Raw genomic sequence first — 14,687 nt, 5'->3', positions numbered from 1 at the left:
AGTGGCAAATAAAGTGGAATCTAGTAACAAGTGGAGAGCAATATTACTGATATATGGAACTGAAACTTAAATCTCGATTACAATGCAAAATGTAGTTGACAATAAATAAATTGATTGACTGATTTTTCAAATATAAACTTTATATTGGAAGAATGATCACCTGTTCTCTAATTTGGGCATCATGCATTTCTTGCTACAATTCAACAGCAATTCACACTGTTGCTCAAAACTGTACAAAATCTGCAACACATTTTTTTGCCAGTAAAAATGACTTCAAGGATTTTTAGAGGAGGAAAACATGTATTATCACATTTTAATGTTTTATCAGATAAGGTTTTAATATTTTGATCAGTTCAGATGTATTGTAGTAAAAATCTTGCATGATAGTGGAACAACTGTCCATCAACTCAAGTGAGAATGAAGCCCGTGGAAGTGATAACGAGTGCCTGTCACAAAGAGAACTGCTAAATGCTTGGATGTTTACTACAAAATAAATAGAAATGAAACAACTATTGATTCAAAGTGTCTTTATAATGCTCCAATTTACAACACGTAAATAAAAGGTCAATTTAATGGCATCATAAAAGCATATTCCAAATTAAGTACAAATATTCTAATGTTTCCTGATGGTCAAACAGTTTAGTCAGTTTCAGCTTTTTATTCCAAAGTATTCTAACAAAAACCCAGCAGATTGCATTAAGACACTGACTTACAGCAATTACCTGTCTTTGGTAAGTATGTAGTGAAGTGACAGTGGGGCAGTTACTTGCATTATGTCGCTGACTTTAGAGTAGTCCCTCATTCTGAGGACGGATGATGTGACAGCGGAGAAGAAAGTTCCCTCCATCTTCTCTGACATTGACGATGATGATGACGATGATGATGATGATAGGAAGCCTTTGATTATGGGGGGAACTGAACATGACAAGGGACATGAAAGAGCCTCACAAAGCTGAGGTGAAAAAAGCAGAAACACTTGATAAGAGAAGAACAATGATCTTTGAGTACGGTAGTAGAAAGTGATGTTGAAAAACCAAACCGATATAAATCCTAATGAATTTATCTTCTGAAAACAATGCTGCTGAGTTAAAAATGTACGATGGGGTATCAGGACCATACCAACAGTCTGAAAGCTGCATCTTTAAGAGATTAAATTAATAATTATTAGAATCAAGTTATAACACAAAGAGAAAAAAGTTCTAATATTTTGAAAATAAAGTCTAATTATTTTGAGATTAAAGATGTAGCCTATGTCAATGTAAACTCTTACAAGTCTTTTCGTCTAATAATGTTACGACTTTAACATTATTACGACCAATATTGTGGTTTCATTCTCATAATGTTACAACTTTAGTCTCGTAGTTTTAAGATTCTTACTACGTATAACCATAATACTCCATTGTACAGAACGGCTAAAAGTTTTATAACTGTTATAAAAAACACTAATCGAAGGAGCTTTTAATGCCACTTGATCAAAGAGGTGAAAATTATTCAAATTTATCAACAATAATAAAAGATATGACTTTCAACACACCTGGGTTAATTCTCATTCTCAGGCATCTGAAACTTATTTTAAAAAATTTAACAATGAAGCAGCTCAAAAAATCAACCCATGCCTACATTAATGTTCATAATTAGTGCGACTACAGTATACGGCTAACAGACAGAAAACAGACAGACAGACATACAGATAGATAGTAGGAAGGACGACCTTTATTTATCCCAAGCTGGGAAATTGCAGCATAGCAGCAGCATTACTCATAGTGACAGTCACAACAGAATGAGGTAAAAAATAAAATAACATCTAGAAGTATTTACAATTTAAATGCAGTATAAAAATGTATACATAAACAGTATTGGTTAAAATATAAGTAAAATGAATTAAGTATATGGTACAGTGAACAGATTATAATTCATCTATTATATGGAGAACAGTGTAGCGCCGGTTACTGCATGCTGAGACAAGAGTTTATTTTTATTGTACAATCAAATGACATATGGCAGGAAGGATTTCCTGTATCTTTCCCTTCGCCAGCAGAGCTGGAGCAGCCTTTGAGAGAAGGTGCTCTGCTCTCTGACCACTGCCTGATGGAGAGGGTGCTGATCATTGTAAATGATCCACTCCACCACATCCTCTGGTGGAGTGGATATCATCTGGGATATCATGAAGTTTAGATTTCTGTTCTAGTACAGTAGAGTGCCTTTTACCAAGTCATCCTCCTTTCCCTCTGTCTTTCTCAGTCAATATATAAATTCTAATTCATTTTTACTCATGAATTGAACTATAATTGTACACACAAATATATTATTTATGTGCACGATTGGATTCAGATTCCATAACACATTCAATAGATACACTTTTGGCTATTGATCATGTAGATGAGTTCAATAACTAAAACTACTTACGATGCTTTCCTTTGCTGCTAAGATTAATGTCTGTAAAATTCACCAATCTGTCTATATTTTCCTTCCAGTGGGTGAAGCCAGGAATCTGATTCCCATGGATCCAAATGGTTTATCAGACCCCTATGTCAAACTCAAGCTCATTCCAGACCCAAAGAACGAGACCAAACAGAAGACCAGGACCATCCGTTCCTCGCTCAATCCCTGCTGGAACGAGTCCTTCACCTTGTGAGTCAGTTTGATCTTTTAGAAAATCATTTAAAAGCTTCCTGTAAAATCAAAATGCAAAGATTTAACTATGAATACATTTTTGATTGTGTGTGTGTGTGTATGTCTGTACAGTAAGCTGAAAGCATCAGATAAAGATCGACGTCTGTCAATTGAAGTATGGGACTGGGACAGAACCACCAGGAACGACTTCATGGGCTCTATGTCATTTGGGGTTTCTGAGCTCATCAAGGCTTCTCATTGTGGATGGTTAGTTTCCCCGATAGCATAAAATTTTTTTTATATATTGTTCAATTGCATGCTGCTTTAAATTCATATTTTTGTAGCATTTACCTCCACGCTAAAAAGAAATAATTTTGCTCCAACCCTTCCATATCTTTCAATAAAAGATTTATTTCAAAATAATAGTTTATCCTTTAAATGTATTGTGGGGGATTTTCCCAATTTTTTTAAAAGACCAACCCTCTTCACTTAAAAAAAAAACAAAAAAAAGCACATGCATGTCCCTGTACCAGTTCTCGAGTAAGAACGCCTTTTAAAGTCGTGCAAGAGCTTGCACAAGCCCATTGTTTTCCTCACGCATGCTCTGTTTAAAAGTTGCTGCTCTCATAGTGGAATTTATAGCAAACTCAGTTAACTGACCGTTTGAACAGATGATCACTGTTTTTTGGTCCCCGTAGGTCACGTAACTCCTCCTCCACTGTGTGGTACCTGCGCCATCTTTGTTTTTAGTCGCCACTGTCGGTAGTGAAAGCCTGTGATAACAGTGGGCCACTCTGACGGTAAATCCCATAATGCTTTGCGAGGAGAGCTCTCCGCGCAAAGCATTCTGGGACATATCTGTCTCTTCTGAGGCCTTTCTTCTCCTCCTTTTTTAGACCAGTTTCAGTCCATAAAAGACAAACTTGGCACAAAGTTCCAGTTTGATTTGACATTTGTTACTTTTTCAGGTAATTTACAACATAATGGAAACAGAAGAACACCAATTTTGTCTGTTTTTAATTAACACAACCATTCTTTAATCATTTTAAACCCCATGTTTGGTATGAAGATAAAAGAATATCTAAGAAACAACCTGTTGGAGACAATTGCTTCTCTCTGTAGATCTGCTGTTTCTCACTTTGAAGCAAGATTAGCATTCCTGCTTTAGCTTAAATAGCTTCTGCTCAAAAGGAAACTGAGGAAATACAAGTGTCAAATGTTGGCAGACAGCTTAAAAAATACTATTGTTTGGGTGTTTAGCTGCAGTCTTTCCTATAAATGACACTTCATTAGACCTTAATTAGAAGCAAGCTCAATGTAGCAAAAGAGTAGAGCCCTGCAAACATACAGAAAATAGAAATCAAGTACTTGTAATTAAAGAGAGCAGAAGCATAAAGACTTAAGTGTGAGTGGGAGGACAGATGGGAGAATTCAAAGATTAATTGGAATACATTAGTCTGTATGTTCAGGTATGAAAGAATATTGCTAAAGAAATAAGATTATCTCGCCCCTTTCTGCTCTGTCAGGTACAAGCTCCTAAACCAGGAGGAAGGAGAATATTACAATGTTCCCATTCCTGAGGTAGACGACGTCAATCTGGAGCTTCGACAAAAGTTTGAGGTGGGCATTTTAGTTTTTTTTTTTTTAAAGAGAAAGGAAAAAAATTATTTTCAAATGTCTTTTTCAGCTGCTCATATGGGCTTTAACAAATAAGGTCCTTCTCTTTCTTGTCGCTATGGAAACATCATCCTATACCCTTATTTTCTTTTATCAAGTGCTACAGAGATGGTGACAAAAATGAAGTAAAATACTTAGAATGGAAGCTGTTCTTTAGATTATCTGTTATTTTATTTTTTTTTTTGCAAGTGTGAGTCAGTCCTGTTGTAGATTAATGTGGGAACCCGGTATAAAATGTCTTAAGCAAAAAGGCATCTACTCTCAATCATAGACACACCATTAAAGTTTCATTAAACTTGCATGTAACAAGTTGCAGCCATCTTGACATTTAGGGTTGTCACTACTGATAACCTAGATAGATGCAAAAATATTGAGGTCACTCACTGAAACATATCTTCTCAACAAGTTATCATACATATTATCCTTATAAGATAATGATGATAATAGATTATTGGATATAACTCTGACCTTTTCTAAGATGAGCCTATTTATCACTGCAGGCTGACGTCATTGATTGAACTTTAAGAGCTTCATTTGTTTTGTCACAAGGCTGTACCATAGATTCCTTTCCTACTACACATTTATACTCAATATTATAGTGACAAAATAAACCAAAAATGCTATTAATCCCAGTTATATAATGGATCGTGTAAGTGGGTTCCCTGTATTATGTAGCTGTGCTCAATCTAGGGGATATAAGTTTGAGTAAAAAAATTTGTTGAAATAAAGACAATTATGACGTGACAAATTTGCCTATTTCTTATAGTCACTGGCTACTAGGTGGTTTGAGGACTAAAATTGATCTTGTGACCATTAATGAACTGTAAGCAGCATTGATAGGAAGGTTCAAACCTCAGTAATACCCCTAACCAAGGTTCTATAAAAACATTAGTGGCCATTAAAGCTCTGATTTGGTTTAACTCTGCTTTAACATTTTGAAACCATGTTAGGACTGTATACTTTGGTCAGATGAAAACTGAGATTTTAACAGTAAACAATAGTTTTTTTCATATCAAACCACAAATAAATGGATGAAAAGGCAACTTAAGCTCACTTTAAAGTACAGAGGTGTATGTATGGTACTATGGGCTCTCTCTTTTAAAGTCTATGGTTTCTTGTAATTGTTTTTTTTTTTTTTGTTTCTTTTTTGGGGTAATTTCATTAAGGAGCACCATTAGCTTTTGCCAGGACAAACAGCTAGTCTACTGGGGTCCAAATTAAAGGCATTCAATACAAAGCACAGTCACAAAATATTACATTTCCAAAAATTTCATTTCTTAACAAATAGTTTAGAAATGATCAGAGAATGCACAAAAAAAGTAAATTAAAACACCCAATAAAACAAAAACACTTCAGGGCATCAAATGGAGTCTCAGAATTTTTTTAAAAGATTATTTGCTACAACTGCAGCAGATGTATTGAGGTAGATTATTCCAAAGACGTAATGATCTACAGTATATAAATAAAAGGAATAAAGCATTGGTTTTTGGACCTGGTAAAACAAGCTGCCCTTTACGGGAAACTCTATTGTTGATCATGAACAGAAATACTAAAAACAATTTTTGAAAGGATAAAAGCTGGAATATTACTACTAAAAACTGACTTAAACAGCATAAGTGTATAAAAAAGCAGTTTATTCTCAATTGTAAGCCAGGAAAGGCACTATTTAACTATTAATAAAGGGAGAATGACTTCTCATTTTATAACCAAGTCAACAGAGAAATTGTTCACTAGCATAGAAAAATCAACTTTTGCTAAATCCATAGACCATAATCCTGCAGGAAAAGATAAATGATCATATGTAGAGTTTGCTCATATAACAGCTGCCAAAAATAATTTTATCGGTATACTATAACTTGTCATGTCATGGAAAAGCTAGGTACTTTTTTTCTTTTTTTTGGTTGTTTTTCCAAAAGGGAGTTTTATTGAAGGTGGGCCAGTAAATGGCTACTTTGATTGTATTTCCACTGAACAAGTAAAAAAATAGATGGAAAAATTAGAACAGGTTTCCGTGCAAAATGATGCAGCTGCAATAAAGATGGATTTATTTTATGGGTTTAAATCTCTACCAGGTATGACTTTAAATGGCACTGGATGCTTAACAGAGCTTACATACTGTAGATCTGAAAGACTGGAAATGTTGCACCTAAGTTTAAGGGGGCCTCCTATCTGGATTCAAGACTGGTCACTTTGATTGATTTTAGAGGTTTAACCCATTCACATGCCTTTTTTCAAAACATTTCCCACAACATATGGAGACTCATTTCTGCTTTCCTGCAGTCTCTCTCTTTATTACTTCTCAACAAAAATAAAAACTGAGAGAGTCTATAGTCTATTGAATTGATATCTGTTGTTAAGTGAAATTTTCACCTGCTTCTCATGTTTTTTTAATCACTAGAAAAATAAACTGCAGATCCTTCCGATTACATCTAAAGGACACACTGTAGCCTGTTATTGCTCTCTAGTGGTTGCTTTGATAACTGCAGATCAGTGAGGTTGCTTGTACAGAATCCAATCTTAATTAAAACTCACATCCTCTCCATATACCTGAGTTTATTTACTGGGGTACTATAGCGAGGAGTTCAGAACTTGTTGGGACTTATGCAAGAAGCCCAAGAATTGTGAGAGACAGAAGGTTATTTCATGAAACTCCAACTCTTAAGGTTGGTGTGTTGGTGAAATGGTTGTGTCTGAGAGGTACAGGGTTTAATACTAAATGTAAATGCCTTCTTCTCACAGCACTCCCTCAGGAACTGAGTATTAATTTGCTTCTTTTCTTCATACTGTACGAACCGACCAACCTTGGCTTTCTTTGTCGCTGACATCTTCACACAACCGCTGGTTGCCATGGAAACTAGGGTTGGGATGCAAAAGATGTGATTTTTTTTTTATGGTTTAATATTTTCTAGTCGTCAGAGTAATAACTTCATGTTTTTGCTGGTGTGTGTCATTCAGACTTGCACACTTAGGTTAATTGTTTAGCCCACTAATGAGTGAGTCTCTTCTCTCTTCTAGGCCTGCCAGTTAAATATCCACTATCTCAAGGTAGCTCCCCTGCCTGCTGCTTCTGTTTCTCTCGTGTTTTTCGGCTTGCTTTTCACTTATTCCCCTGCTGTACTGGGATTGTTTGTGGATTGTTGCTTGGACTCCACAAATTAATCTGATTTACTAACAAAGGCCATCGTGCAAATAATACACCTGCACCCAACTCATTTGTTTTTGTTAATCAAATTGCAAATGTATGCATTGTTTCAGTAAGATAATGATGATAGAATATAAAATTGAATTCTGTTATGAGAGGAAATTCACAATAGTCAAAATGAAAGATAAGATATTATTGTACCACATTTGTTTACATTTAAGGAAGCTCACAATTTGTTCAAAAGTACTTTGATGAATTTCCAAAGCAGATTTGAGGTCCTAGTTTCTCAGCAGCAATCAATGACAAAGATGATTTTTAGAATAACCAACAGGCAAAGGGTGAGGATACAGTTTGTACTATTCCAACGAGATGATACTGGTTTAACATTTTTGAAGAGCTACAGCTTAAAGCTTAAAGGTATTGTAAAGGATTTTTTAAACGACCCGCCCTCTCCACTTTAAAAAAAAAATGCATGGGCCCATTCCTTCTCATACACGCCCTGTTTAAAATGTGCTGTTCTCATAGCCCATACAAACTGTATCCACATACAGCGGGGGCTATATAGTGGACTTTAAAGTAAACTCAGTTAACTGGCCGGTAGGACAGATGATCACTCCATTGTACACGTTATTCCTCCTCCACCGCGGGGTGCCTGCTCCATCTTTGTTATTATTTGCCACTGTCGGGTAGCGACAGCGTGTGCAAGTGTTCATGCGCAAAAAAGATAGCTAACTGGGTGAGCAAGCAGGGCGGCCTTACGTAATCATATAACACCAAAATGATTGACAATTAGGAGGACCACTTATTTAGATGATCCACCCTGGAAATAAAAGATTGTCCTCTATACCTTTAAAAGGCACAAGTAATCTTTTTTGTTTATTTTTATGTTCCCCGATTTGGAGGCTTAAAGCTTTTATCAAAATATTTTTTTTGTCCAATATTAAGACATATGTTACACAACATAAAAAAATCAAAACGTTGGAAATAGTGACCATCTAGTGACCATCTCCTATAACTTGGATAATTATATAACTTTGATAACTTGTACTGGCTAGACATGAAGTTGTTCTGTAAGTCTAATTTTTCTCCAGATAATAGATCTGTTATTCTTGTTAGAGATTAATTACACTACACTGATGCAGCCAAACATTATTCTACGGTGTCACTCAACCCATTTAAGTTGGTCTCCACTGAGATTTCTGAAAACATGTAAAAGTTAGTCTAAGATATGTATTTTTTCTAAGTTAAAAGACTAATTACCAGACAGTAGGTGCAGTTAATTTAGCTGTTGCCCATTTGACTCAGGCACAGAGAAAAATAACAACAACAACTCAGGGTTGTATTTATTTGACATGCTAAAAAGATGCAGGAAGAGTGCTTGATTACCGATTTAATTTTATCTTTAAACATTAGAAGATATTTATAAAAACAGGATACATGATGGATAAAAAAAATAGATAATATACTGCACACACAGCACTGATCCAATAATAATGCACTGATCCACTGGTTTCTGTGGTTTATCACAGAGTTGGAAACATCTTCATCAACTTTATTCTACAGAGTTAATCCAAGTTGCCGAGACAAATGATCTTTGCTGTGGAATAGCTCACTATAACCATCATCTGTGTCAACAATAAGCAGCACACATCACCCCCTAAAGTATCTTTTTTTTCCACAAATGCAATACATTAACCTATGACTATCCACAGAACAAAACAAAAGAACAAATAGGCTGATTTTACATTTTCTGATGTTCCTGGCTTCTAAATATGATGATGTTTGGCCCTTAGTTCAGATTTAAGGGACAGTATAAAAGTTTATTGATGTAGTATAAACAAATGATGCTCTTAAATATGTATATATCCAGACAGGAACCATCCTAATCAGGCTGTTTCTAACAGCTACACTGCTTCAACTGTTAATACATAAGGATTTTTTATCAAACACATGAAAACCAAACAGCATTGTTGTTAGTAAATTTGTGGTCCTCTCTGGCCTCTGGTTTTGGAGCATCCTTACCTTGGACTGCACAGCCACTGGCCAGCATAGATCCACATCCCCCTCCCCACTGGGTGATTACTGTCCTCCTTCTACTAGTCTGATGAGGACTATAGAAGGCTGTGTGGCCATAAGCATGGAAAAACACTGATTATTGTAACTGCCTGATTGTATATTCACAGGTTCTGAGTTTGACTGCTGTGTGTGCAGTATGCCGTACGTGTGTGACTCATGTTTGGCTGCATTGCATCTGGTTTGATGAAATGGTCAAAGTACTGTAATTGTTTGAAGTGAAACTATTGATGTGGGTTGTGTTAAAAGTTATATAGTTTTTTAAGAAAGATCCCTTCTTTTTACTATTAAAGTTATATCTCAGAAATGACCACTAGGTGTCTCTCAAATAAAAAAGTGCACTCTAAGAGGATTTTAAAGACAGAATATCATAAAGAACACTCTTGTTTTTATTTAAAGACATTGCGTATGCTTGGTGTAAGCAACAAAAATATGGTAATGTGAACTCTCTGAGTTGATTCTAAGAAATAATCAAACTTTCAAAGATTTTTCATCCGGAGATCTGCCATCTGAACTGTTTTTATTCCAAATATTTTGGTCTTATATAGAATACTTCAGAAGTGATGAGAAAGAGCGAAGGAAAGCTGAAGGGTCAAGAACTGGGAGACTTGAAGTGCCTCATTATGGTTGATGCTTGAGCATTAATGACAGAAGCTGAAATCTGGATCCAATGCAACAGTTAAAGATATAAGTAATAAGCGGACATCAATCAACATTTGTTGCTTTAAAAGGGTATTTCAACCACCGGACTCCTTTTCATTCTTTTCATATTGCAACCACTAATATGTATTCTGTTCATTGGAATTAATATATATTAAAGCAACACAAAGTAGTGCATAATACTGAAGTGGAAGGACAATGATAAATATAGAAGAACGGTGTTCTGCATTCACTTTTGTGGTCTACATAAAAGGCAAAACATTAACTTCAGCCTGCACCCATAGTAACTATATGGTGCAGGCTGAAGTTTTGGTTTATCTATTATAATTATATATATTCAGTGGTTGAAATACCTTTTTAAATAACTGTTATTATATTATCAGTAAATATTTTATCTGCTGTTATCTGTCATTATTTATCCTGTATTATAACCACACTAATATATATATATATATATATATATATATATATATATATATATATATATATATATATATATATATCATCCATACCCTGACTTACCTGTATAATCTTAATTGCCTCCATATTTATTTATTTATTTTGTATCCAATTTTTAATTACTCTCTGTAAATATACCATTTATAGTCCATAGATACATAGTTTCTGTACACATGTAAATACATATTTATATCCTGTATAGCACTTCTGGATAGATGTATAGACATTTGTTGCTTTGTACTTGTGACAGTCTAATGACAATAAAGTTGAATTCTATTCTGTTCTAATCTATTTGAGGGATAGATTTTTAAGCAGGTCAGGTCCCCCATCCTAGTAGGGTCAGGGGGATTTCACTCTGCTGTGCAGTTGATTTAAATACATTAGTTTGAGCTATTTACAGGGTAATACTAAATGAGAAATGATGAGAAGCAGCAAAAGACATAAGATTTGGGTAAAGGTTGAACTTTTAATAAACACAAATCTAGAGCTGTGAATTAATGGTTCAAAGCACATTGAATTGTAGGTGTCTTCCTTTCCAGGGACATGCCAAAATACCTACAGCTCTAAATGTGGCAGATGATTTTTGCATTTTTGACACTGGAGGTTTTGATTTATGCAACTCTTTTCAGATTGTACTTTTTACAGAATTTTACAACTAACAATTCTGCACTACTTTTTTGTTGGACATTAAAACACAATCTTATTTGTTGTTAAAAGCATTTTCACTGAATTATTTTCCAAGACCTTATAGTCAATGTTTATTAAAGCCGTACTGTTAAGGAGCTGCCATGCCATGTCACCTCTGTTGATTAGATTTATTGTGTGGGATATTGAATTTCCTGTTTATCATGGTAACAGCTCTCATTGGCGCACCATTTCTGAGTCATATCTGTCTAATTTTAACAATCTATTTGAAGGTGTTTAGAAAATTAATCATTATCCTAGCATCTTAAAAGTGCCGTCTGACACCTTTACTAAAGGGCATCAACAGTAAGATGCTGCTTAGTCTGAGGATGTCTAAGAAAACAACAACATAGTCAGATGGGGAAAAAAAACAGAAGGTAGTAGGTGCATTATATTCAAAAGCTGACAAACAATACCCTTGAATATTTTCACTTTTTGTCACTTTCCAATTCTAACCTGTGTATTTTATTGGGAGTTTATGTGATTTTATGTCACAAAAGTAAAAGCTGTAAAGCATGATTTGAAGAAGAGCATGTTAGAAGATTCTCTAGAAAGATCTTGAATCCCAACTGAAGCTGTAAAGAGCCTCCAGAAGGAGCTGGAGGATTGGTATAAGAGATCATAGAGATGGATGAACAGCATGCTGTGCAGAGGGCTATGTGTTAGCTTGCTTTAACACATAATGTTTTGCATATGAGCAAAGAGGTTTTGGGCATATCTGATCTGATTTGGCCTGCTGCAAGCAAGAGATACTTTTCTTGAAAATCTTTAGCAAGAGCCAGATTTGATTGCATTGACAATGCTCACTCTACATGGGCTGTGAATCTCTGCAGCTCCTGCAGAGTCATTCTTGGTTTCTTGGCTGCTTCTGTGCTGTTTTTGTCTGAGTTGATCGTGGGTTATAACTCTAGTTCTTTGGTTCTTCTTTAAATTCCTACCTAACAATTTTCACTTATCTTGGTTGGTCAGTCTCCTTATAGTATTTTGTAAAATTTGAAATGTTTAGCTGCAATTTAAATTATTTTTAATGATTTTTCTTAACTTCATGGTTTCACTTCTCCTCAAAGACAAGTTATTAAGTTAATCAATTTCAACCAAAATCTTATTTCATGTATTGGATATATCCTCGTTTTGGATTGGCATCAACAGCTTGTCTAACCTTCTAATGGCTGATGCACGTGTCCTGCACTCACTGTTTGTGGAAATCTTGTTTTTTTTATCTTATAGAAAAGGATAATAAATGTAGTTACACCTACATTTATTAAATGGTGTTCGTAACCTTTTTTTCTATGTGTGTGTGTATTGTATGTACCAGAAAGCCAAGCTAGGCCATGGTAAAAAGGTGATCACACCAACAGACCACCGGCGGTTCAGTCTGCCCTCAGGTAACATGGACAGGGTCCGGCTTAGTGACTTTAACTTTCTGGCCCTGCTGGGAAAAGGCAGCTTTGGAAAGGTGAGAGCTCATTTATATATTATAAGATCATCATCAGAAGTTTAAGTAAAACAACCAAAGTTTTGCCTTTTAATAAACTCTCTGGTCCGATCCTTTCAAATGCAGGTAATGTTGGCAGAGATGAAGTCCACAGAGGAGCTCTATGCCATAAAGATCCTGAAGAAAGATGTGGTGATCCAGGACGACGACGTGGAATGTACAATGGTGGAGAAGAGGGTCCTGGCACTGAGAGACAAGCCGCCCTTTCTCACACAGCTCCACTCCTGCTTTCAAACTGTGGTAGGTTAAAGAAACAAAATACTTGAGCTTGCTGTCGTCACAGCTAATATAGCTGACATTGCCTCCTGCAGTGACAGCGTGTTCTTACAGACCAGAAAAAAAACTATTTAAAAGGAAGCAGTGTAACTCTTATTACATTTCTATTTTGTGCTCAGCATTTCTGTACTCTTTCCTCTCTCGGCATCCCTACAGGGAAAATTGAAAGTGCAGGGACAGGCTGAGGATTTTTAAATAAAAACTAGAAATATAAAAATAGCCCTCTTTGCTTTACTTTCTGCTGTGTACTTGTTAAGCTTTTGAAATGATTTACAATAAGAAATCGCCTGCTGCACATTTGTTCATCTGCTATTTGTTTTGTTATAGGACCGACTTTACTTTGTGATGGAGTACATTAACGGAGGAGATCTTATGTATCATATCCAGCGTATGGGCAAGTTTAAGGAGCCACAGGCAGTGTAAGAAATCTCTCTGAAATATGCACACTCACATAATTTCAAATCACAAATAATATTCTGCAGGCAGCTTCAACCTCCAGATGAACTCTGTTGTGCAGTTGCATGCATATTTAAAAAACAAGGTTTTGAATACTTTATATTAATGTTTTTAGACTTTTTTATTACAGATATGCAAACATTTATCGCACATACGTAGACATGGTTGAGCTTCTATCATATATTAATAGTGGGAAAAAAATTTTTTACTATAAGAATCAAAAAATTTATTTTCCTCTATTGAAGCTGTTGGTAAAAGAGAACGAAGAGACTCAATTTGGATTAGATTCTTTACTGAATCATTATAAAAGAACACAACCTTGGTTTATTAGTGATGTTTTAAAGCCTGGTTTATTCATTCAGAAAAACATTCCTCCTACATTGATCTGTTTCTTTAAACGACATAGAACATCTAAAGAAAGATATATGTTCACCAATTAGGTCATTTTGTACAAAGAATAGATCTGTTATTTTGCTTTGTCTCTATATTTTACAATAAATACATTGTGATATTAGACAAGTGAAAGGAAAGTGGAAAGTGGAATCAAAGTGGAACTGAATGCAAAGCAATATAATTGTTAAAATTCAGGTCTTTGTTTTGAAAAATCTTAACTGTTTTGCAGGTTTTATGCAGCTGAAATAGCAGATGGTCTGTTTTTCTTGCATCGGAAGGGAATAATCTACAGGTGGGTTCTTGGAGTTTTAGATAAAAAAAACTTTGTGTTTACCATGATGTCAAACACTGACTGTTTAACACGCCCATAGGGAACAGGTAGAGTAGAAGATTAGGAAACAATTTGAAGGAGCGGTAACAAGAGGAAGAAATAATGCTTAGATTTGGTTAGATTTGGTCTGTTTTCACCGTTTTAGAACTTATCAGAGAATTTTTGGAATTAAATCTGTTTTGTTTTTTTAGATAAAGGAGGTCAGTAGTAAGAGGTCATGCTTAGATGAATTTTTTCAACTGATCCAAATCCATTAGGCGTTGGTTATAGAATAGTTTGCCTAATAGCTTTATTCAGTTCATTGTCAAATTCAATGCAGCCTTAACTTCATGTTTAATTCATGTCTCATGTCATGATTTTTTCTAAAGGTAACAAACAGCAATAGTATGTAATAAAAGGTAGTAATGTAAATTCTCATAAAGCTTTTT

The 14,687-nt window shown here is 35.1% G+C and overlaps 1 protein-coding gene across 2 annotated transcripts in view; it reads left to right on the top strand.

Annotated features, from left to right (window-relative positions):
• The window catches only part of si:ch73-374l24.1 (protein kinase C alpha type), a 183,142-nt gene that overhangs the window by 146,026 nt on the left and 22,429 nt on the right, over window positions 1–14,687 (top strand). Inside the window, exons 6-13 of one of the 2 annotated variants that reach the window (XM_038307773.1) lie at window positions 2,475–2,631; window positions 2,746–2,880; window positions 4,140–4,233; window positions 7,306–7,335; window positions 12,624–12,764; window positions 12,870–13,043; window positions 13,407–13,498; window positions 14,158–14,220. In XM_038307773.1, the coding sequence (XP_038163701.1) occupies window positions 2,475–2,631; window positions 2,746–2,880; window positions 4,140–4,233; window positions 7,306–7,335; window positions 12,624–12,764; window positions 12,870–13,043; window positions 13,407–13,498; window positions 14,158–14,220 (886 nt within the window). The remainder of the gene's footprint in view (window positions 1–2,474; window positions 2,632–2,745; window positions 2,881–4,139; window positions 4,234–7,305; window positions 7,336–12,623; window positions 12,765–12,869; window positions 13,044–13,406; window positions 13,499–14,157; window positions 14,221–14,687) is intronic. The other variant, XM_038307774.1, reaches the window with a different exon arrangement.

The sequence above is a fragment of the Cyprinodon tularosa genome, unplaced genomic scaffold (genome assembly GCF_016077235.1).
Source record: "Cyprinodon tularosa strain WSP-4 unplaced genomic scaffold, ASM1607723v1 ctg62, whole genome shotgun sequence".
Taxonomy (NCBI): domain Eukaryota; kingdom Metazoa; phylum Chordata; class Actinopteri; order Cyprinodontiformes; family Cyprinodontidae; genus Cyprinodon; species Cyprinodon tularosa.
The sequence above is the reverse complement of the archived record's forward strand: the minus strand, read 5'-3'. Positions and strand labels throughout refer to the sequence as shown.